We start from the raw sequence: 26,129 nt of genomic DNA on the forward strand, positions 1-26,129 counted from the left end.
CAGGTTATGAAATTTTATTGCGGGCTCAATGTTAATGAAAGCTGAAATGTAGGAAATGGAAAACTTTACATCATTAGAGCATCATAATATAAGTTAATTTCACGCACCTAGACGTTTTCAATCAAGAATGAGCGAGAAGAGGTAAGAAAAATTGCTTTAAATTATTAAGATGCTGTTTTTATCCGTTTATACGTGACTGCTTGTATAAAAATGGTAATTTAGTTACGGTTGCTTTGGAAACAGTGAGCTTAGTTATGAAAGGTGGAATAAAGATGTGAGCTCAAAGTCCAGCAATTACACAAAGTAGGTCTGTTAAATGTCACTGTTCACTTAATCTTTAACATGGATAATGGCAACGTTATAACAGGTTTGTGTCAGTTGCAACCAGAATGCAGTACTCAGCTGTGATCAGTTTATTATGTCCTAAAAATTCTTGCAATTTCCTGAAATATCTTGCAATATTGCAATTTCAATGCCGTTGAATTATTTTTGATAGGTTGGTATGGTGGCTGTGAATTTATAGATGAAGTGTGTTGAGGATTTTCTAATAAAGATGTTGATAATTCATTATTCAAAGCAAGGGTAACCTGATCCATTTTGGTGTTTTGTGCACATGAAAAAGGGGGTTATTAACCCCATTAATAGCCACAGCTTTTGTGAAAAACTGTGTTTTGAAGCTAGTCGAGCAGATTTCGGGTCACTGTTGTTGTTTTAAAAGCTCAAACTTACCACAAACCCATTGACAGGTTGTACACTCCACGGCCTTTCGATCCAAATGCAAAATGGCGACCTGAAAATCTTGGGCACGCACTGAAAGCAAAATTTCGAGATAGTTTTTGGGTTGAAAAGTAATGCCCCACTTAGGACTTTTACTTTTCTCTCTTTCTCTTGCCCTTTTTTCCCCTCTCCTTGCCTGAAGTTTCTCCTCACTTGCTGGAAACTTAGTAGGCTTCATTTTGGTGTAGAGATTTTTTAGGAAACTACTCATTATTTTCAAACCACATGCTCAGAAAGGTAGGTGGGTAATGGAACAAGATTTTCGAGCAGATTTTCAGGTCAAAGTTACATGGTTTTTTGGCTATTTCTCCAATCTCCTTGTCTATATTGCCCTCATTCTGGTATCATTTGTAAGATATTTTCAGCCTGTTCAAGTACGTGCTCAAAGTCGTGCTCCAGGGTTAAAAGTGATGATGTCACAAGGTGTAGAAAGGGTGTGGGTCCACATGGACGCATACGTGTGCACTGGACATCAATAGGTTAAGGGGTTCTAAAGTTTGACAAGGTGACCTGTAAAAAAGTCACAACTTTTTGAGCAATTATTTTGGCAAGTGTTAAAAAGTGAAAGCAGCAGTACATGTATATCATGGTATTAGTGAAGAAAGAATCTAAAATCTCATTTGAGCCACCTCAAGCTCTTGTTTTACTGTTTTATCAACAAAAAATCATCGATAGGTCAGAGAAGACTATCTGGGACTTGGCAGTTGAAGAGAGGAATAGAACTGAAAACCATTCAAGTAAAGGTATTTCCAATTTAGATGCACACTGTAAGTGTATTCCCAAGCTACCATTGTATGAAGAGAACTCTTGGGTTTTAAATTAGGTAAAGATTTGCCTTAACATAAATGAAAGACAGAAGTAATATTTAAATTAACCATGAATAACTTATTTTGAAGTTTTCTCTCTCTCTCTCTTTTTTTTTTTTTAAGATCAACAAGATGATTCACAGCTATCCAGTAGTGATGAATCCAGTATCTTTATCCTGGGAAGCAAAAACTCTGTAAGTTTTCAACAGTTTTGTCACTAGTACTACTTGTGAAATGGTGCTCTTCATATAATTGAATTTTTTATTTCTCTGAGTTTCTTGTTCAAATCTTTTCCAGCAAAAATGTTTGCTTGATTCATAGACCACTATCATAAATGGGTGCCGGATTAATGTTCTTTTGTTTAAATTTAAATTAGCCCCTCTGGCCTCATTCTCCAGTGCAAAATTCAAGAGAATACATTATCTCAAGCGAGGCCAGGAGGGCTAATTTAAATTTAAACAAAAGAATATTAATCCGGCAGCCATTTATGAAGGTGGTCTATAGTCATTTCTATTTTCTTGTGTTGGTCCACACTTCATATAATTATGTTGCATGTAATTTCACACTTTCATCCCTCTATAAATGTTGTTACCAACTTATTTGACAATTGTGACATGTCGTCACAAAAGGGTCACTTTTTACTGTTGTTTATTGTAGTTCTTGAAGTCTTCATTTACCCAATGTTAAATATTAATGAATCATATCAATTTCTAGGGAAAAACCTCCATAATTTTGAGATTTCTCGATCGGTGAGTAGAATTATTCAGCATACTAAGCAACATCATATTGAAAGCTGGACATATTAGTGAATCTCTCTTCAATCAACACTTTAACTCCCAAGATCTGATTGTTGATTTTCTCCTCTAACTAATACAAATTTCCTTGTTAATAAGTTATGAGGATTTCGTGGTAGATCACGATGATAACTTCTACCCTATAGGTTTGAGTATTTTCCTTAATTTTTTCTGAATAATGTATGGATATTATATGGAAAAGTTACAGCCATACATGTTATCATGTCTGGGAATTCAAGGGTTTTACCCTTATTAAAATAACTTTAGAAATGGTGGAAGCACTCTGTATGAAGATCAAGAAATTTGACAAAATTTGTTGATAATCTAATTATAGAGATGAAGCTCCTAAACCAACTACAGCTTTGGATTATACCTTTGGAAGAAGAGCTAAAACTGGACATAATATTGTAAGTCTCTGTACACTTAGTCATAAGACAGTGATGTTTTTTTTTTTAAAGACTAATAGAATGGGTAGTGAGTTTGGCCTCTCCAGACACAAGAGTACTGTTTTTAATTAAGTAAAGATTCTTCTGTACAGAGTTAAAGTTGTACCAAGAAAGGGATAAGCAAGTTGTATTTGAACTCATATGGTTTTCAACAATGAAAATGAATTAAATTTTTCTTCAGTTGCTTGACTGGTTTTACTATTCATTAAATTGTATTGAAGGATATGTGATAGTATCTTTTGGTCAATTTGAACAGGGAAAAGATGTAGGTCACATATGGGAGCTTGGAGGTGGAACATTCCTTTCCAAATTAATTGAAATTCCTCTGACATCTGTAACTATAAGGTGAGAGCCAACTGGCATTCAAGCTTAACCACTAGACCCATAGTAGTGACTAGCATCTAACTTCTCCTTACAATATCACCTCTGAATCACTCATTAAGGTCACAAGAATAGAGGGAATGATCACCATCTAAAGTAGCTCTTGATTGTTAAACAAATTCTCCTTGTCACTTAACGAAAATTGAATAGATAATGGTATGGAGAATATGTATACTGGTGTTGTAGTGTAAAGGGCTAGGGTTGATTTACATGCCAGGATGATATGATTTCTAGCTGTGATCATTGCATGTGATAAACTTCTCATATAACAAACAATTTGCCCACCATGCTATCTTAATTAGTGACACCAGTAGCAATTCTGATAGTGATACGCAAAACGGGAAATGTTTCAGAAAGACTTTATAAAACCTTGCAAAAAACTTTTTAGCTGCATAGCCATTGTTGAATGTCCATCGCATCAGACTGTAAAATTCTGTAAAATAAGAATAGGTGCTAATGAATTGTTTGAGAAACCTGACAAGATGAGGGAGTTTGTAACCTGTGGTGGACTTGGATCTCATGCAGGTGGAGTTTCAATGCTCCAACAATATAATATATGGTTCTTGTCATAGAATCAGGGATAAGCTCCAGCCAGGTCAACCACTTGGCTAATGACTTTCCTTCTACTCAATACAATTGTGTTAGGTTAGAATGTTGCTGACTGCAGAAGTACAGTGTTGAGATACAGCTGTGGAGATTCCATGTCATTTAACTTATTGTTTGACTATATTCATGTACAGGAGTATGGCTGTTGTGGTTGTTGTGGACTTGTCTCTTCCAAATGAAATGTGGAACACAATGGAAACACTTCTCTCTCAGGTAAAGGAATGGTTTAATATATGTAGTGATTAGGAGTTAACTTCTGTAAGACAGAGAGACAGTAGTTGTCTAGCTCTTTTTTAATTCTATTAATTACCTTTTTTAAGATATGTAGCCAGAAATTAGCATGCCATATATTAAATACTTCAGCTGGTCTTCAAGTGTGCTATTAACAAAGTCTAACTAGACACTTTTTTTTTATTGATCTGTTTCCTTTATAAGGTTGTCTTTGTCATTAGGTAATTATGAGAGTTACATCAAATACTAATCAGAATATAAAATGTCTACATGCCTTCTTACATATGGTACACTTTTATACAGAGTCTGTCCATATACTGTAAAGATGTTAAATAAAATTAATGACTAAAACCTACCCAAACTGAAGGAAACCTTATGTGCTAGTTGTTACAAGTTTGTAACTAGGAAGTTGATACAATTTAATTGTTTATTATAATTAGTTCCTGAGATGCTTTGTGCAGGAGTTATCTATAGATGAGATTACTGTGTGTGTCCTTAGGTCAAATCTAAAGTGAACAAAGCGCTGGAAAGTTTGGAAGGTAAAGAGCCAAGGTACGGTACACAGTGCTTCCATATGTTGGATGATATTTTGTGTATGCTTCTGATGATGATAGCACATGTCACATACTAGCTGACGTTTCAATGAAAGCTGATTACTGGCGGCCTCTAAGTCCTCTTAGAACCATCTGTTTAGCTTTCAAGTAGCCTTCCTATGTGGGTATTTTTCTTAGGGCCCTTTTCCAGGTATGGCCACATATTACACCAGTGTGCGCTTGCAGAAAAAGGTTATTGAAACCCTGCTGCTGGTAAGGCTGTCATGTTCAGTCTAATGGGGCACCACCTGCATATACACCCCTGCTGATGTGAATGCAATAAATTGTATTCAACTTTTTGCTCCTCCTCTCAGAGAAGCAGTCCTTCTTTTCCAGCTTTTTGTATGGGTGTATCCTAAACAAATTTGGCTCATGCGAAATCTAATGGGAGGTGCAGCTTAGTTGTTAGGACTGAATCAAAGGATCAAGCTGTGATTAGGTCATTTTATGCTGTGCTCTTGGGCAAGACACCTTATCCTGACAGTGTCTCTCTACCCAAGAGCAGGTATGGGTATTGGCAAACTGACAGGGAGACTTAGGCAAATACAGGGGGGTAACCCCATGGTAGAATAAGTTGTTCTTTTCCTGGGGGAGGAGCAACACTTCTACTTGGTTCATGCTGGAACTGGGATAAGCTGCACCATGATGACCTTCTGACTCATGAGCCAACATAATTTATCTCATTTTTAACATTTAATTTGGGGAATATGCCCTCATTCACAGTTGTTACATGGTGCCAGTTCTTCCTTTTTCTCAGCTGCCTCACTACTGCTCACATTCTAACTCCTGGAGAGGATGCCACATGCTCTAACCCTGTCCCCAGAGATTCTAACTCCTGGAGAGGATGCCACATGCTCTAACCCTGTCCCCAGAGATTTCTCAGTTTTCTTGACATCTCTCTGTCAAGCAGTTATACAATGAGATGTCATTTATACACTTATTTTTAGGGGACACTGTGAGAAAACTTCAAATGACCCACAGGGGTTCTTTAAATCAGGAATCTGGTATTAAACCATAAGACAACTGCTAGAAATGTTAACTGATCATGATTTCTTGTCTTCAAAGTTCTGTGCAACAAATTAAGAAGCAAGCCTGGAAGAAATTTGGAGAAGAACATCCTGTAAGTGAAAACATTCTGAAGTAAATTCTGTTATAATTATACATGTACATCAACATCCTCTAAAATTCAGCCCAAATGTTTGGACATTGTAATGGCAGTCATTGGTAATATTCTCCATTTAAGCATCCTTGCTCATTTTTGTTGTTTTATTTGGGGGTTTGTTAATTCCTGAAAGGTGTTGGCCTAATAATGTATTGTTATAATTTTCAGAGAGTGTGTGCTAGTTTTTGTCTTGTAGGTCATATTCATTGCCATGTGGTTATTATTTTTCTTAAATTACCAAACTATAGTTTGGATTAAAACTTTAGAAATTTTTAATAGTAGGAAGGAGAAAGAATGAAGAAGATTTTATAATTTTCTTCAAATTCTCTCTTTCCCCAGTGGCTTTTTGAGACAATTAGAAGTGAAGGTCTAACTGAAAATATGACAAACTTAAACAACATCAAAGGATTAGGTCATCAGAGTTAAGTCAAGTGACTTAACACTGACTGATAATGACTTCCACAAAGGATTAGGTGATCAGAGTTTAGTCAAGTGACTTAACACTGACTGATAATGACTTCCACAAAGGATTAGGTCATCAGAGTTAAGTCAAGTGACTTAACACTGACTGATAATGACTTCCACAAAGGATTAGGTCATTAGAGTTAAGTCAAGTGACTTAACACTCACTGATAATGACTTCCACAAAGGATTAGGTCATCAGAGTTAAGTCAAGTGACTTAACACTGACTGATAATGACTTCCACAAAGGATTAGGTGATCAGAGTTTAGTCAAGTGACTTAACACTGACTGATAATGACTTCCACAAAGGATTAGGTCATCAGAGTTAAGTCAAGTGACTTAACACTGACTGATAATGACTTCCACAAAGGATTAGGTCATCAGAGTTAAGTCAAGTGACTTAACACTGACTGATAATGACTTCCACAAAGGATTAGGTCATCAGAGTTAAGTCAAGTGACTTAACACTGACTGATAATGACTTCCACAAAGGATTAGGTGATCAGAGTTTAGTCAAGTGACTTAACACTGACTGATAATGACTTCCACAAAGGATTAGGTCATCAGAGTTAAGTCAAGTGACTTAACACTGACTGATAATGACTTCCACAAAGGATTAGGTCATCAGAGTTAAGTCAAGTGACTTAACACTGACTGATAATGACTTCCACAAAGGATTAGGTCATCAGAGTTAAGTCCAGTGACTTAACACTGACTGATAATGACTTCCACAAAGGATTAGGTCATCAGAGTTAAGTCAAGTGACTTAACACTGACTGATAATGACTTCCACTAAGGATTAGGTCATCAGAGTTAAGTCAAGTGACTCAACACTGACTGATAATGACTTCCACAAAGGATTAGGTCATCAGAGTTAAGTCCAGTGACTTAACACTGACTGATAATGACTTCCACAAAGGATTAGGTCATCAGAGTTAAGTCAAGTGACTTAACACTGACTGATAATGACTTCCACTAAGGATTAGGTCATCAGAGTTAAGTCAAGTGACTTAACACTGACTGATAATGACTTCCACAAAGGATTAGGTCATCAGAGTTAAGTCAAGTGACTTAACACTGACTGATAATGACTTCCACTAAGGATTAGGTCATCAGAGTTAAGTCAAGTGACTTAACACTGACTGATAATGACTTCCACAAAGGATTAGGTCATCAGAGTTAAGTCAAGTGACTTAACACTGACTGATAATGACTTCCACAAAGGATTAGGTCATCAGAGTTAAGTCCAGTGACTTAACACTGACTGATAATGACTTCCACAAAGGATTAGGTCATCAGAGTTAAGTCAAGTGACTTAACACTGACTGATAATGACTTCCACAAAGGATTAGGTCATCAGAGTTAAGTCCAGTGACTTAACACTGACTGATAATGACTTCCACTAAGGATTAGGTCATCAGAGTTAAGTCAAGTGACTTAACACTGACTGATAATGACTTCCACAAAGGATTAGGTCATCAGAGTTAAGTCAAGTGACTTAACACTGACTGATAATGACTTCCACTAAGGATTAGGTCATCAGAGTTAAGTCAAGTGACTTAACACTGACTGATAATGACTTCCACAAAGGATTAGGTCATCAGAGTTAAGTCCAGTGACTTAACACTGACTGATAATGACTTCCACTAAGGATTAGGTCATCAGAGTTAAGTCAAGTGACTTAACACTGACTGATAATGACTTCCACAAAGGATTAGGTCATCAGAGTTAAGTCCAGTGACTTAACACTGACTGATAATGACTTCCACTAAGGATTAGGTCATCAGAGTTAAGTCAAGTGACTTAACACTGACTGATAATGACTTCCACAAAGGATTAGGTCATCAGAGTTAAGTCAAGTGACTTAACACTGACTGATAATGACTTCCACTAAGGATTAGGTCATCAGAGTTAAGTCAAGTGACTTAACACTGACTGATAATGACTTCCACAAAGGATTAGGTCATCAGAGTTAAGTCCAGTGACTTAACACTGACGGATAATGACTTCCACTAAGGATTAGGTCATCAGAGTTAAGTCAAGTGACTTAACACTGACTGATAATGACTTCCACAAAGGATTAGGTCATCAGAGTTAAGTCAAGTGACTTAACACTGACTGATAATGACTTCCACAAAGGATTAGGTCATCAGAGTTAAGTCCAGTGACTTAACACTGACGGATAATGACTTCCACTAAGGATTAGGTCATCAGAGTTAAGTCAAGTGACTTAACACTGACTGATAATGACTTCCACAAAGGATTAGGTCATCAGAGTTAAGTCCAGTGACTTAACACTGACGGATAATGACTTCCACTAAGGATTAGGTCATCAGAGTTAAGTCAAGTGACTTAACACTGACTGATAATGACTTCCACAAAGGATTTCGAAACACCAGTCACCACTACAGTAGTGCTTCTCAAGATTACTCTCAGCCAACGGATCAGACTTACATGATCAAATATTACTCAAAAGTTCAAACCAATAAATTAAATGTTGATATCAAACGTGAACAACTTCATTCAACTTTGTCAAAGTCATCTTGGTGTAAGTTCTTTTAACCTTCAGTTCCTACTTCTTAGGACCACTCTGATGCGGAAGATCAGACTACTCCATCAATTTCATTTATTTAATTGATTATTTGAAAACAGAAATGAATCATTTTTTCTGCAGGACAAATCTTCTATCGATCCCTTTCCTATACCTCTAGCTATAATTGGCGGCAAATATGATATTTATCAGGTTAGTAGTCGACTGACTTATCAGGAAATAAGTTTGTGGAAACGGCAGCCCGGGTAATGTACCTTTATTACCTTAGCATTGTCTCATTTCACTTCATGAACGGTCTTATACTGGAGAGGGGGTAGGCGGGAGGGGAATGGTGAACTGGAAGTCACAGTACTCTGTATGGGTTATTGTCATATCTGGGAACATTTACAACTTGTAATTCACTACAATTCAGGGGTGGGGAGGGCTGGTGGGGAGGGCTGGTGGGGAGGGCTGGTGGGGAGGGCTGGTGGAGAGGGCTGGTGGGGAGGGCTGGTGGGGAGGGCTGGTGGGGAGGGCTGGTGGGGAGGGCTAGTGGGGAGGGCTGGTGGGGAAGGCTGTTGGAGATAGACACGCTCCTGGTTGCATCTTTGCAGTACTAAGGGTTTTGTAGGCAATATGGCCACTGTTAGAGGAAAACGGATCAAAATTTTCTGGCCACAATATAAACATTACCAGCGGTAGAATAACGGCCTCGTCATCCGGCTAAAAGATGTTGAAAGGCTTTTTCGAAACGTTCCAGTGTGCAACTTACAGCGCACACTAGGACAAATTTTATTGGTACTCCTCGGGGAGTCCTTATGTTGGATTGTAAACTAGCTATAAGTTAAATGGTTCGTTGATTTTGGTTTTGCAGGATTTTGATCCCGAGAAACGAAAAATGATAAGTAGAGCACTGCGATTTGTGGCACACAAGAACGGCGCTCATCTGCAGGTTGGTTGAATTACTACGGATCTTTCTTTTTTACGCTTAAATAAGAAAAACTCAGCTTTAGCAATCCTTAAGTTCAGTCAACGCTTCACTGAGTCTATCAAGATGCAATAGAGAATGAGGTACTGTATACGATATAATATTGTATTGACTCCGATAGAGGGGTTCGTTTTAGTCTCTTTTTCCTTTTAGTCGGGTGGCGACTAAGAAGCTGCCCCTACTATAAGGTGAAGTCCGTCGCGCGAGTCAGAAACAAATCAGCGGAAAGAAAATTGATGTAAGCGCGCTGCACAGAACTCTGGGAGTGAGGCTCACGAAATGAAGAATTCCACGCGGCGCGCTGATATCAATGTTTTGGTTTGTCACTGATTTTTATCGACTCGCGCAACGGATTTTACTGAAAAAGGGGGGACTACTTGAGCGCCGTCTAATTGCGGTATAAGGCGAACCTACAGTACAAATGGATTACTCACTTTAGTTTCAAATGTTAACATTCCGTGATTTCAATTGTCCGGTTCGGAGTCCAAAGAAGTGTTCATTTTCCTCATCAGTTTTTTAGCACTAAAGCTGAGGGTCTGACGAACCGCACCCGGGGTCTGGTGGGGTCGCTGTTGTTCCGCACCCCTCTCAGGTGAGTTTTCCTCCATGTCAGTGACCGTGTGGCACTTACAGTATGCTTCACATGAACCCAAAGAATGTTAATGGAGAACTTTGTCTCTAAGGTTAGGAAACTTAGTCAACAAATGATGTAAAACGGGAATTCTTGTTGTCTTTGATATATCAGTAAATACACGGCTCATTAACAGCTCGTTTTACATGTGAACGGTGTATGTGCGCTATCTTTTTACTCTAGATCTCTGTCACAGAGATCTTGAGTAAAAAAAATTGCGCACAGTGTAACAATGGAGGGTGGCACTGAGAATTATGGTTTAAGGTTCTTGTCATTGGGGTCTCCCAGACTTTTGACTTATTTCATTCGTGATAAATGAAACCAAAACAAATCCTCACGATCCATTTCTAAACGAGCAGGGGACTGGTAAAAAAGCCAAAATTCGATGTAGTTGTCTTGGATTGAGGAATGAACTCTGCAAGCATCCACGGCTATTCAGATTGAAAATTGGAGCTTAATTGCAAAGTCAAGTGTATGTTCTTAAAAATCGCCCAAGTAAAAGAGGCTGTGCCGTAAACTACTCACAACTCTCCCTTAGTTGCTGATTATTAACTGGGTACCGTTTCATCGCCTCGAACGCAACGACGCAAATATTTCAACTGGGTTTTAAACTGTCGCTGAAAATTTCATCCTCGTTTGTAACATGTACCAGAAGTTTTGTTTCTTTGTTATTCTTCTACAGTAAAGTGATATCAGTGGATCATAACAAACCCATCATTGTTCCTGCTGGACAGGATTCGTTTTCACAAATAGGTGAAGAATATTGTTTCGTCTTTTAGTTCCTGATCACCGCAGTATTTTTGTTAGTGTTATTGTTTTATTTTGTCTCTAAAATTACATGATATTGCACGAAAAGAAAAATTTTTAGCTTAAAACTTTTTGTGTACCAGCGAATGCATACCCATGATGTTTTTCCCTTTATTTAGGAGCACCTCCAGTTGGCAATCAAGACACGGGGAAAATGCACAGCAGGTAAAATACCACATTTTGTCACCCTTAGGCTTATTCCGTGTTGATCAGATATTTCCCAACCATGTTTCTTCGGCGTAATGTTTTGGACTATTCAAAAATTTAATCAAGTACGTGACAACGATTTGATGCAGTTTTATTCGATGGACAGCTAGTCTGAGGACTTGGCTTTCCAACCCGTTTTAGGCTGTGTGATGCGTGGATGACGCTGGGTTGTAAAAGTCAACAAAATTTATTAGTTTTTCAAGAAGGAACTACTCAAGGCTGTGGTATGATACGAGTGCTATAATCTTAAAGTAAAAAGGTCCCCCATTAATGGTAACACATATTATTGAAATCAGTTATCGGGTAACTAACGTTTGTAAAATTTTCCCTTTCACTGTGACATGATTGGACAAGAAAACAGCATATTGGTCAAACATGGAATAAACGAGTTTCACGAAACAAATTCCAAATATAGAGCCAGTCAACCCCACAAGTACCTTTTTGCATTTTTATCATTTAATTTAATTTAATTTAATTTAATTTAATAACTTCTTGAGCGCTATTTTCATTCAATGATCAACAGCGCTTAACAACTTAGAATACTTAAGTAAATTCGAATTTATAAAACTAATTACATGTACATTAATATTAACAATGTATGTTAAAAATAAGAATAATATGGAATATCCATAATAAGGATCTTAATTAGGAATAAGGATCTTAATAAGGAACTTATTTAGTAATACTAATAAGAGTAATTGTCAGACAGGGTACTTTGAGAAAGCTGCACGAAATAAATAAGTTTTCAGCTTACATTTAAAAATGTAAGCTGATTTTGCAAATGTACAATACAATTTGCAAATGCACAATACAATTTGCAAATGCACAATCAAATGTAGTTTCGGCTATTGAGCGCTCTTGGTAATTTTATCAAGTTATGATAGAAAAAGGGATCAACGAGTGTGTATCAAATAACACAACACTGAGAAAATTGTTTCCTTAGTAAAGTTTGTCTATAATTGCTGAGTCATCATCACACGGACATAAAATATTGTTATATTTTGTTTGCCTTGCATTGTAGGGATCCATACGAGCTTTGGAAGGCTGCCTACGCCACGTTTTTTCCCCCTGAGGTAAGACATTTCCTGTTGAAAACTGATATCTCCCCAACGATTGAATCTTTGGTGTAGCGCTTGTTGAATTTGAAATGTCTTTATCAGTGATACATACATATGATTAACACTCTATCTGACTTAAGAAATCCCAAGGGCGTAACACAAGCGAAGACCCTTCTAAAGACCTACAGTATGCTGAACCAGCGGTCGATACCATGAGGAAACAGAAAGATGAGGTAACTTAAGGCCGATTTTCTTATCCTCATGTTTAGGGCCACAGAAAGTTTCACGTTCCTGTGTAGAATAATCTGGGAATATGCAGGACTCTTTAGTGCTTATGATGTTGAATGTCGTGCCAAAATAAGAGGACAAAACCTAAGCGCTCCTACTCACTGGCAAGAACCATTTAACACTTTGTTTTCGGCCAGACCTCAACCTTTTTGCCCCTAAGAGTGACTAACATGTAATCATACATTAAGGTCACGAAAATAAAGCAAATAATCACCAACTAAAAAAGCTCTTGATTGTCAAACAAATTCTCTTTGTCTGCACCTGAGGAAGGGTTTGGAGAATATGCTCACTGATGGTAGGGTGACCTTGTTTTTGTAAAGCGTGTTTCAAACCATCCTCGGAGACCCAGGGGCTGTGAGTCGATTTCAAGTTAAGGGCAGAAGAGCTCTTCTGCCCTTAACTTGAAATCGACTCACAGCCCCTGGGTCTCCGAGGATGGTTTCAAACCAGCTGTTTGTTTACTTTTGATCTGTGCAGGAACTTGAAAGATACCGGAAGTTAGCCATGAGAAAAGTGAAAGATGCTTCTAGAGCGACTGCAGGAGAGAAACACCCACGCTAGCTAAACAGCAACACTACCGAAAACAACACTACAAACAGCAGAAAAAGCTAAAAAAATGGAGAATTTCCCATCAGAGCGCTTTCCGATTGAGTCTCTTAGAACCAAGACTAAGGTCACAACAACCAATCAGAAGCTAGAAAACCACCATAGGAGCCAATAGGAATTCAAAGTAAAAACAATAGAGGCTAAAAGTTTATAAAGAAACTGTGGTGCTGCGTCGGTGGGGGTAACAATGTAATTTGGTTATATCAACTCAGTTGAAATATGTAAATTGGCCACCGTAACGAATAAAAAAGCTGACGTTTCGAGCGTTAGCCCTTCGTCATTCGCTCTGACGAAGGGCTAACGCTCGAAACGTCTGCTTTTTTATTCGTTACGGTGGCCAATTTACATATTTCAACTGAGTTGATATAACCAAATTAGAAAGTAAAAACAACTTATTTCCATAAAGCGCGGGAAAACATGAGCGACCAAGTCGTGTTTCCTTTTAGTTTTGCATCTGATTGGATGAGAAAGTGGTGCAACTTTTTAGGACCAATCACAGAGCGAAGTAGTGCCAAACCAATGTAATCTCAGATCAATTAGTTCAATACTCAATCGAAAATTGCCGAAAGTGTCAACAGCGAACCATGACTTCTTGGGTTTTGTCTTTCTTCTCTATGTGATTCGTCGAGGAAACTTGCACCATTTTCTGTAAATCAAAACTAATTGCAACACTAGCGATTCAGGCAGTTTCCCTGTTGCTACTTTGAGTTTCAAGGCCCCTTGTGTTGTATCTTTGTGTTCTGTTGAACTGCTGTGATTTCTTTAGTGTTGTTTTCAAGACAGTGAATTGAAAATCTCTGATGTCGGCAACCACTTCGTATTTACAAAGTATTTATTGGAAAAAAATCGAGAACGATGTAAATAAGGAAAAAACTCAAAATTAATGTTTGTATAAAAGTTGTTGCATTGGGTTTTATTTGTTCTCTTTGTGAAGTTCATTTCAAATATTGGTCGTACAATGAGTTGACGACAACACTTGTCGTCAACTCATTGCATTTAAGAAACTTTTCTTGTGACACTTCGTCCGGTGAGATATAAAGTACGAGAAATGAATCTAGGCAAAAGGAAAATGAAATCAAAACGGAAGAAGGTGGAACCCGATGTCTCACTTTTCTGTGGTGAAATAGAAGCGTTGACATTCGGCCTCACCATACTATAAAACGATACAAGTAAAAGGCACTCTGTTTGAGTATAAGGCAGAAATGCGACACATTTTTTTCCAGTCTACGGTCATTTTTACTTAAGTCTGGATAATCCAAACAATTTTCAATAGCCGATGGACGATTTCTATTTGGACAGAGGTAAAGAAAAATTGGTCGAGTACTCGAAGTTAATTGAAAAACTTTCCTAGTAGAGTAAGTTAAATATTGGGAAAAAGTTTTCTCTTGTTGGTCCAATGGCTTTGTTCGACTTTTCTTTTAATTATTTCCCACCAGAAAAGCTTGTAAAGTCTTGTCCCGTGCTGCTTCGTTAAATAGCAGATAAAAAAGAGTCGACTGTGGTAAGACGTCAAGTTTGGCCTCGTACCCAGACGTCTCTCCGCCGAAAAGCGGTCAGCGCCCAAGGCAGGAAGGGGTTACAAACGAGGCGCGGAGTTCGCCTCGCTTCTTTTTTTTTTTTTTTATTTCCGTAAACGCTCGCGCATCGTGCTCGTTCTTCAGTCTCTACAAAACTTAAGAGGAGAAGGTTACGACAAGTTAACGCTTGTGTCACAATCAAAACCATTAGAAGTCTCAGTTGTGGCAACTGAGATAGTTTCGATAAAATTGTACCTCAGTTGCCGCGTTATTTACGGCGTGAACTTTCTCCAATTTTTCTAGCTGCACATTGCACACATTGTCTAGAGTAAATAAACAGTCTTTTTTTTTTCACCCCTCGCCTGTTTTTTTAGAGCATTCGGCAACTTTGGATTATTTCATACTTTTGATCAGAATTTCCCTTTATCCCATCGACTCTATTCAGCCGTCGCTGCTGCGTTGACTTGGCCACTCCTACCGGATGGGAGTCCGAGGACGGATTAAGTTTAAAAGGTTAATAAGTAAATAAGAGTACAGAAAATACAAAAAGGTTAATAAGTAAATAAGAGTACAGAAAATAAAAAAAAAGTGCATGACTGGAGAATAATTGGGGAAAACTAAAAATTAAGAAGTAAAATTTAAATGCGGCCCAAAATAAACCTAATTCAATTGCATACTAAACTTGGCACAAATTAAGAAGCAAAATTTGAATAAAAGCTAACTTAATTGAATTGCATACTTGTCACTCACGAGTTACACCTGATTTAAAATTGAAACAAATGATCTAATAGATAGGAATTAAAACTGCTTAATGAAGGTGCATGCTTAACATTTAATGGAATACTATTCCAGTCTGTTATGTAGCGATTGAAAAATGAAAATTTAAAGTAATTTGTACGAGTCTTTTTTTCTACGCGTTTTCGCTAATATATTAAAATAAAAAAGCATAGGAGGCTCTATGACACAGCGTACGAAAATAATCTTGTACATCTGCACTAAGCAGATAAACTTCCTTCGTGACTCAAGCGAAGGCCATTTCAGGACCCCAAGTCTTTCCTGATATTCTTTCTCTGATCCGCAAATGACTCGGGTGGCTCGCCTCTGCATCGACTCCATACTTTTGATGTGCTTCACTAAATACGGATTCCAGACCTGACAACCACATCCCAAAATTGGACGCACTAGAGTCTTGTGTGCCGTCGAGACTCCTTTATCATGTCGGAGAATCAAAGTTCTGGCCAGAAATCTGTCGACCGCTCTCCAGGCTAAATGCAGTGCAAGAACGTTTGCTGGCGTGACTGATGCTCTGAGGGCTGGGAAGACCTGGGATTAAGTGGCAGTGGTCCGCAGTAGGTCGCTCAGTGTACTCAAGAGGAAACAGAAGCTGAACCTGACTGAGAAGATAATCAGACGGAGGTTGGTATTTTTAGAGTAACCTCCCCACCAGCCACATTAAGGTCCATATCTGCACCCACTGCCGCAGGAAAAATGTACAATTTTTAACTACCCAGTAATACATGCACACCGTACAAAACAACGAAAACAATCGCTGCTATGAATAACTTAGTCATTCAAACAGCTGTTTTCTTCCGTGATCTGGTCCCGTTAACCGGCACTTCTCTTGATAAAAAAGCCTACAGCGATATTTTTCCAAACGAAGTTTAATTTTAGTGGTATGTGATGTATTGAGAATGCCTAAAGATAACATAGTTGTACCCACTTGACAGCTTTTGCGGGGAAGTTAAGACAATTAAGCCTCGATCTGCTCATGTTTCCTTGCCTGAAAGCTGTGGCATTACTTTGCCACCTTGGATGGTCTTGGATGTCAGACGCGTTACACGTTTTGAGTTTTCGTTCACTACTACATTTTATAGTATAGGGTAGGTTTGTAAATAATATTACCTATTCACATCAACAACTTGGAATATTTTTTATTACTTTGTGTTACATTGTAATGACATAAATCGTAAACTTTGTCAATACCGGTAGTTCCAGGTTTTTAATATTCAGGCTGGTTTGAAATGTTATTTTTGTTCACATGGTTAACACCTCATTTGCCTACTTATCTACAGCAACAAATACGTTATTTTCCTTGTAAACTTTATCCTGGAAATTTGACAAAATCAGTTTCGCTTGATAACGATAAAGACGAATTGTGAAGATGTTTTAAAACAGAACTGTCCAGTAGAGACCGCGTGAAGTGCCGTTGCCAACCACAACTTGTTTAGTTCCTTTAATCACGCAAGTTGGACGTCAGTTCATTCAAATAATCTACATACAGGATCAAATAGGCATTTACAGCGAATGCTGTGTTTGTTTTGTATGGTTGAATTTTTTCAATAGTATTAGTTAAATGACCGCCCAGCGCGATTTAATGAAACCGAGATCTTCAATAATTTAGTATTTACAATATTAAGCACAAATACTTAACTTACTTCGTTGTTTCAAAGAAAACAATCACCATGTGTAATTTACGTCTTAGAGCTGATAAAGTCAAGGAAGAACTAAACTTTACGGGAAGTTTGTTTAGAAGATAAAGGCTCACTAATCTGTATTCATCTCAAGAAAAAAGTTCTCGAATAACCCATTTTACGATATTTAAACCTAGTCCATAGGATTATTGACGTTAATTTTTTTTCTGTCCTTAAAGAGTGACATAAAATCCGTTTATCGCCCCACTTGGCGATGGAATTGGCCGGCAGTTACAAAAAACAATAGGACACCTTACTTGACGATCACACGGGAAACCTAAGCGAGGGATCAGCGTTTCCATGGTAACGCCCGGGACTTTCGTGGCCCTTTGTTCACCGTCACAACAGAACTACCGACGGCTCTTAACAACCAGTCTAACCTCTCTCGCAATGGAGGTGAACAACTTATCACAGCCATGACAGTTTCCAACACTATGGCCGATTCTTCCTCTAGGGAGCCTAATGAGGAAGGAGAACGGAAACAATCAATATCACAACATCGGGAAAAGAGTCTAACTCCTTACGAAAGACTAATGCACGATTTAGCTCACGACGAACGCTATCTGAAGGAAATAACTCTCGGCAAGCGAATCGGATTTTATCGTATTCGAGGAGAGTTAGGAAGCGGCAACTTCTGTCAGGTTAAAATGGGAATACACTCACTTACAAGAGGTTAGTTTACTAGGTGATCGAAAATATCAATGAATGTGATTTCGCTCGCGTGCGATGTGGAACTCACTTAAACACTTTCCTTGCAGACAAGGTTGCTATCAAGATTTTAGACAAGACAAAGTTGGATCAGAAAACTCAACGATTGTTATCGAGGGAAATTTCTTCTATGGAGAAGCTTCATCATCCCAATATAATCAGACTTTATGAAGTGATCGAAACGCTCTCGAAGCTACACATTGTGATGGAATACGCTGCTGGTGGCGAATTGTTCGCTAGGATTTCGAATGAGGGTAAACTACACGAGCGAACAGCTCGCCGAATATATGCTCAAGTGACATCCGCTGTTGAACATATGGTGAGTCAGAAATTTAGTATTCGTTTCTCTAATTATGGAAAGCTCTTGATGTAACAAGCTTTATACCGGCAACAAACTGGTCGACTACTCGAAAATCGCTTCCTGCTAAATAGGTATTTGCTAACGGAAAACCGAGGTAAGCTTACAGGGTCAGTCTAATTTCATTACGTAAGAAAACTGATCGTTCTTGCTCGTGATGATTTGAGCAGCATTATGATAAATATAATGGTGTTGAATTATTAACGTTAGATTTAGTTGCAATGTTACTAATGCTGTTCTCCTTATCTTTTCCTTTTCCTTTTTTTTTTTTTAGCATGATAATAACATTATTCATCGCGATCTCAAAGCAGAGAACGTGTTTATTGCGGGTCCGAATCTCGTGAAGGTTGGCGACTTTGGGTTCAGCACTTTGTCGACCAAGGATAGCACACTGAATACTTTCTGTGGCTCGCCACCTTATGCTGCCCCGGAATTGTTCAAAGATGAACATTACATCGGGGTTTATGTCGACCTTTGGGCTTTAGGAATACTTCTTTATTTCATGGTTACCGGCGTTATGCCATTTCGAGCGGAGACTGTAGGAAAGCTGAAGAAATGTATTCTAGATGGGACTTATTATTTGCCGGAGTTTTTGTCCGATCGCTGTAAATTTCTCATAAGAAACATTTTAAGGCCTGTTCCCACAGATAGATTCACTATGGAAGAGGTAAAGCACTCTGCCTGGCTAGAAGGGGAGATTTTTCCTCGACCGGACACCAAATATAGTCTGCGACCTCCAGAGGACAAGGTTACGGAGCTAACTGAGGACGAAAGGGACGCACTAAGCACGATGAAAGAACTTGGTATTTCTTCAGATCTTTACGCAAATTGTAGAGACTCAAGAGACAGTATAACAGGAACCTACAGAGTAATCCTGCATCGAATTGCGAAAAAGAAGTTAGAGCTTATGCGGAAAACGTCAACTATGAGTAGTTATAGTAACAACAATCACCTAATGACGGATTCTCGACCACAGAAGGCTGACAACAACGAGAGAAACGCGAAAGCACAACCTAAATCCAAATTTTGTATAATCCTGTAATTATCACAGGCAAAAAAATTGTAGCACATGCGCGAATTTTCTTAGCACCTAAATCTTGAATTCTTTCTCATTTAATTTTGAAATTTTTTAACCTATTTTTGTTGCGCCGAGCAGATTTGAACGGATTTCATCTCTGATATTCTATTGTGTGATTCGTGCAGGTTCGTGGGTTATTATTGTTTATCACAGATTACCACTTGTGAAATGTTTGCTTTTAGTTTTCACACATTTTTAACTCAAACATTTGTACATAAACATATCATTTGCGAGGCTCTCTAAGAAGAAAGAGAGACATGCAAACACTACACACATAAATTATTTGTTTGGTGACGTTCCTAAGTTGCGGCAGGATATGCCGTCACTTGAAATAAACTTTGGGTGAGAGTGATATGAAAATTTTCCGAGCAGAATGCTGTGACTGACAGTCCATAAAAGGAAACAATCGTTGGAACTTATCTTCAACTCGATTGTTTGAACGAAAACGTACTGGATCAATTTGTCACGTATCAAATTAAAATTTTCTCAGGACAGAGTTGTGAATATTTAATTTAGACTTCCTGATCTTGTATTGTTCCTCCATTAGCTCTAACAGTCTCATGCAGTTGTGCCTCAAGTTGCATAATCTTTGGCAATGTTTTTGCATGGTATTGTAACCAATCAGATGGATATAAGCTCAGAGACTGTGTCAATTATTTATTTATCCTTAAACTCCCTAATAATCTTTATAACTTTTTAACCATGTTGATAAAAAATGTCCTTTCTATTCTTGCGATCACATTCAAATGAAAAGGTACGTTCAAGTAACTTGAACATGATATTTTTCATACGTGCTCAAATTTAATTTATGGTCCCCCAAGGCAAGTTATTAAATTGCTGTTCAACATCAACATCAACTTCCACAATGTCCAATATACTTGAAATTGAAACATGACAGTTTTGCTTATAATGTAAAATAACTGTAGATTTTTCAGCACCTTTGTGTAATGGACAGAGGGATCTTTGCATGAAAAAATGCCCCAGAAATTTGTAAATATGAAATATTTCCAACGATTGGAGCATATTTTTGCAAAGTAAGTTTGCATTTATTTTATTTAAGTCCAACATACCTCTTGGTATGACAAGGGCAATAAAATATATATTTTTTCATGGATGGCTGGATGCACTTGATTTTAGTTTATGCACACAGCATAGAGCACTTCTTGACTCAAATAAAACTTCATTGCTATATGAGCAAAGGCCAACAGTATGGGGAATAGTGCAAACCCAAAGTAAATTAATGAATCGTGCCTTAGCACAGGAAACATGTCTGTGACGCAAGTTATCTAGTAGACAAATCACAAGAGCAATGGAGCAAAACCAATAGCATTCGCAATTACTCTCAACACTTGATTGAAAATTGGTTGACATTATGGCTTTTATCATGTTCCCATTGTCCACCTTCCAAGTAGGCTTCTCTATATGCTCTCAGAGGAAAAGATTGAGTATATAAGACACTTGTTCAGCCAAGAGAGTCAAAATTGTCATTAGGATAGAAGCCCCAGAAGCATTTAATTTGAAGTGTAGTAGTGTCAGTGAAAATTATGGCATGATGGATGGCTCTTGTAGAGATTTAGGTAAAACCCTTAACCTTGGGACAACATTCAGGCTTGAATGAACTTCCAAATGCCTTGTACACAATGCTAACATATGGGTGTGAGTTTATTGCTTGAGGTGTTTATGAAAAAAATGTAATGGCTTTTTCATCCTTTCACTTGGTTAGATGCCATGATAGTATTGTGGTTAGCATACTGGACTCCACATCTGAAGGTTTGGGTACAAGTCTTTGCTGGAGCATAGTTAACTATGGCTGGAGTTCTGGTTTTGTGTCTTGTGGCAAGACTTACACTCATACTGTATGCGAGTCAAGTGAGTGGATGGGGTGCCAGTCCTTCACAAGGTCATCCCTAGCCTTTCATCAGACTTCGCCAAGAATTTACAGGTAGCCATTTATATTCCTAAGTGGAGAGAGGCACTGTGAGGGTGAAAAGTTTTGCCTAAGAACACAGCATAATGATCCGACCAGGTCTTCAACCCTGACCTCTCAACCCAGAGTCCTGCAGACTGAGCATGCAATAAGCTACCCTGTCTCCAACACAACGAGTCCCACCAAACTGACTGGAAAGCCTAGCCGCATCCATTCCTACTCCTATTGGTTCTGTGCTATGGGAGCAGAAATAAGTTGTGGTGGTACGGGCCAGAGGACTTGGGGGAAGGGGAGCCATTCCCTTATTTTGTATCTGCACCCAAATTCAGGGTCTTGAAATTCAATCAGGGAACACACATTTACAGTCTAGCATCTTCAACATTAGTTAATGTGAGCAGTGGTACAGGTTGACATGTGATACAAAGTGCTTATTCAACCATGTGAACAAATCCTTGACTGGAAGTAATAAGCATGGAAAAGGGACATGGGAAAAGAACAGCACTTAATTAAACAGTGCAGATGCTTTTCATTTTCCCTATTACTGTATTTTTGATTCTCATTTCTATCTTGCAATTTTTTTTTCTTTGCTGTTTTTTTTTTCTCCACCAGCTGCTTCTAGATGAAGACAGAGCATGGAAACTGTAATAGGAAACTGGAAAATCAAATGGGCTTATGGTATTTGGAGGACTGGACTGGACTGGACTGGACTGGACTGGACTGGACTGGACTGGACTGGACTGGACTGGACTGGACTAGTAAAACGCGGACTAGTAAAACGTGGACTAGTAGAACGCGGACTAGTAGAACGCGGACTAGTAAAACGTGGACTAGTAAAACGTGGACTAGTAAAACGCGGACTAGTAAAACGTGGACTAGTAAAACGCGGACTAGGAAAAAGCTGACTAGTAAAACGAGGACTAGTAAAACGAGGACTAGTAAAACGAGGACTAGTAAAGCGCGGACTAGTAAAACGTGGACTAGTAAAACGCGGACTTAACAACAACAACAAATAACAATTTCATACGAAGGCGATCACAAGACTTAATGGTGAGCCAATTTAGTGAGTGACAATCCCTGTTTGACCTTTAAGCTACAAATGGGTTTGACACGCGCCAGATACAAACGAATTTATAAGTTTGGGCTTAGGTATGGGTCGCACTTGGGCAAAGTTTTACAACTTTGCCGGCATAAAAAATACAGAAAATTTGAAACCGTAACCGGAAAGCAAACTTTTGGTTTCAACTATCAGGGTCGCACTAGGTGAAAAAATGTCAGTGACGACACTTTGATAAACCAGACACACGGTTATCGACGTGCTATGGGGAGAGAGCAGTGAGCTGAAAAAGGAAAACAAACGTTAAAAAAATGCGTCCCGTTGAAGCAGTGTTAATAACGATCACGGTGATGCTTATTCTTCTTATTCAGTTAAATCACGAGCACTTTTTTCTTTCGTATGATCTATGAAAGATGGGTTAACTCCTGTTTAACTGTTTTGACTGCTGCTATGGTGAGAGCGAGAAATCGATGTCAGCGAAGATTACTTCGAGCGCCATATGCCTGGTTTGTTCCGCGACCAGTCGAGTCGTTTGCTGTTTACTGACAAGCGATGACAGTTACCGCTGTGATAGCCATTGTTTAGCCCGAGTTTTTCGAAATCTACCTGCCCCACCCAAGCACTACGGCGTCTTTGATGTTTTGGCCGGTTTTCAAAGTTTTTGCGAACTGGAAAAGTTAGGGTCTCATTAAGGCAATGTGCCCCGATGACAGATTTTTACACCAATGTGACCACATTCACACCAAACTTTGCCAAGTGCGACCCATGCCTAAGAAAGAATTTTATTCAGCACCAGTTCAAAATCCTAAAATACACTTTCGTCGTAAATTTTACGGCAGAAACGCAAGGATTCGATGGATAAAAGTCGCATTAAATCTCCTTGTGTCTAGGCAGAAAGAGTCTCATTGACTTACATGCCATCAGTGACAGCGCGTCACCCAAGCCGAGAATAGACTGGACACTAAGAAATAACTCAGAGGGAGTTGGTACCTAGTCACCACAAGTGCGCCTGTTTGTTAAAGCCAAATTGCGGGAAATTGAAATTCCTGAATAAAACAACGCGGTTCGATACCCTTGAATGATCCTGACTTTTTCACTGTTGATCTAATGGAAATGAATCCTTCTAATGCAATTCGCTGAAGACAAATGCCCCACGCCTTCGAGGCGGAGATGGAGTGGTTTGCGAAAGGGTTTCATCAGCCAAAAACTAAGCGTGAGATACTCGCAACAACTATTGATTCATTTCAAAACATGATATGGGATAAACCCTTCGACGATCTTCTACCTACTTACGGTGCGTTATTTTTTTTCCATTTGGAGCAACATATTAGCTCTTGAAAGGAGACAAACCAACTTCACTTTAATTCGAAAAAAGGGTCACAAAGGCTGAAAAAATCTTAGCAGATAATCCTGTCGTGACCGGAAATTACTACTACGGGATTGATGTAACGCTTTCACTTACTGAAACATCATCTACGGGACTATATTTGAGAACTCCCTTAAATGTCCAGATCCCAGTTGGCTTGATAGTTGAAATGGTAGAGCACTGCACCGGTAAATTAAAGCAGGGGTCAGGGCTCATAACATTCAAAACCTAGGTGATCTGCAAAATTTGACTTGAGACTAGAGCCAATATAGACCAATGAAGGAGTACATTATAGTACTATTTCAGAGGTTTTTTTTTCATCATCAATAGCGAGAAAAAAAGGATTTTGAGACAATAAATCGGTTGAAAGCCATTCACGCAGCTCTTCATCACGTTCCTTCTGCAGTATCAGTGGCAAGAGGGCTTGCTGTGGTTGGCAATGATCATCAATATCTAAAAACTAAAATCTACCCTTCAAATAAGATTGCAGAGAAACAACAGCGTTTCTTTTCCACGAAAAAAAAATGAAAACTCCTAAAGAAAAAAACCTGTAATTTCTCAATGTATATTAGAGAAATTAAATAAAGTTGATACAGACATATGCATTTTCTGCTTTTAGGAAGATGGCCCTGGCAGTGACAGAGGCTTAGTTGACTGAGTAGAGTGCAGTAACTGTGCAGTGTGGGTACATACATTGTGTGACTATGTTGAAGACAAAGCTAACTATGTGTGTTGTATGTGTCGCTCTTGAGGAAGCTCTTATTTTGTTAATTTGAATTAGCATACCTTGTGTATGGCCCTAATTAGTGACCCAGACTAGACAGGGCTTGACTTTCAAAATAAACCTGGAGGCCACTGGTGGCTGCTAAATTTTTTAGATTTGGTTTCAAGCATCAATTTTCCAGTCCCCAAAAATTTTCTAGAAAGTTTTGCAACTGCAAATGAGAAACTCACTAGGGATCTAAGGAAATTGAAAATACAAATGTAAAAAATCTTAGTGACCAGCTGGTGACTGAGCACAAAAAGTTAATTGCCACTGTGTAAAATCTAGTCACTTTGGCGACCCCACAGGTTGCGATGTTGTTGAGCTCTGTCAAGGTTATGTTTCTTGTTCCAACATAACTTAATGTAACTACAAGTAAATAAGAAGCTGATTGCCCAGTTGACATTAATATTACGGGTCTATGATTCCTACAAGAAGCACAGCTACCAGAGATGTTAAGTTCCTCACAGTCTTGACAAGCACCATTTCTCAGTTATTTCTCTCCCTTTTTTGCCATCATACACCCATGAATTATTTGCCAAGTAAAGTGCATAACCAATTAATACTCTTGATATACACTTGAACACTGTTGATTACATAATGATATTGCAATGCAATAGACCTCTTTCATAACAAGGTCAAATTAGAATTAAAGTACTTTGGTTTAGTTCTAAAAACCTTCCTAGCCTCTCTACAATGTGCAAGTTATATTCAATAGAGTTTTTGTTCTAAAATGAGGCCAGAGGGTTGTAATAATAATAATAATAGTAATAATACTGATAGTAATAATAATAATGTGAAATATTTTTTTACTACTTTTTAATTTTGGTTATGCTCAAATGTGCTTCGCAATATTGAGCAGGGAAAGAAATATTTCAAATCAAACAGAAATTAACAATCTCATCTGGCAGAGGTCAGTTTGCTTTTCACAAAGTCAAGTGAAGTAGAATTCGGTATGTTGATAAGAACTACACAAGGTGTAATTAACATTGATTCAAAAGCATTACTTGTGTAGTGTACAAAAAAAATTTTGTCAGTTTGAAACGATTGCCTCCTTAAAACGAATTTTTTTTAATACATTCAGATTTCAATACTTCACTGACTTTTTTAAGATGCACCCAAAAATGCATAGAAAGGTGGTGCGTAGAAACAATTAATACGGAGTACTTAAAAGGACAGATCTTATTGATTTTTTTGATTTGTTTGTCTATTAGTTGTTGCTGTTGTTGTTAATATTATAAGGAAAGTGAGCAAGTGTGTTCCTGACTTATTTTAAATATTCTTAGAGCGCTGGATTCCATGTTTTCCTCAAGGCAAACTACATTTTACGACGAGTTCTCGTGAAACAATCGCGTGCCATTTCTTTGTAAACAGGAGCGGCTTTTTTAAGCAAAACATAAACCGATATCTAAATTCAAAATAGATAGTGTTCGTTTAGCACTGATGTTCACCTTACGAAGCCGCGCTAGACGACAGGCGTCTTGTCTATTGAAACCAGACTTCCCCCTCCAAG

At 38.3% G+C, this 26,129-nt stretch overlaps 2 protein-coding genes across 2 annotated transcripts; both read left to right on the forward strand.

Annotated features, from left to right (window-relative positions):
- The first annotated feature begins 5 nt into the window (after positions 1-5).
- LOC111327195 (cytoplasmic dynein 2 light intermediate chain 1) lies at positions 6-14,290 on the forward strand. Its single transcript, XM_088738425.1, has 17 exons — positions 6-141; positions 1,453-1,520; positions 1,707-1,777; positions 2,298-2,332; positions 2,712-2,784; positions 3,080-3,168; positions 3,945-4,023; positions 4,541-4,593; positions 5,700-5,754; positions 8,934-9,002; positions 9,664-9,741; positions 10,290-10,369; positions 11,091-11,161; positions 11,335-11,380; positions 12,444-12,495; positions 12,621-12,713; positions 13,246-14,290. The coding sequence occupies exons 1-17, from the start codon at positions 128-130 to the stop codon at positions 13,327-13,329; spliced, it is 1,110 nt and encodes a 369-aa protein (XP_088594551.1). The 5' UTR covers positions 6-127; the 3' UTR covers positions 13,330-14,290.
- Positions 14,291-16,673: 2,383 nt separating this feature from the next.
- Positions 16,674-20,620, forward strand: LOC111327207 (serine/threonine-protein kinase NIM1). The gene is made up of 4 exons (XM_022931335.2): positions 16,674-16,771; positions 17,542-18,034; positions 18,121-18,389; positions 18,703-20,620. Exons 2-4 carry the CDS (start codon positions 17,779-17,781, stop codon positions 19,468-19,470), a joined length of 1,293 nt encoding a protein of 430 aa, XP_022787070.2. The 5' UTR covers positions 16,674-16,771; positions 17,542-17,778; the 3' UTR covers positions 19,471-20,620.
- Positions 20,621-26,129: the final 5,509 nt, after the last annotated feature.

This window comes from Stylophora pistillata, chromosome 11 (assembly GCF_964205215.1).
Source record: "Stylophora pistillata chromosome 11, jaStyPist1.2, whole genome shotgun sequence".
Classification (NCBI taxonomy): Eukaryota; Metazoa; Cnidaria; class Anthozoa; order Scleractinia; family Pocilloporidae; genus Stylophora; species Stylophora pistillata.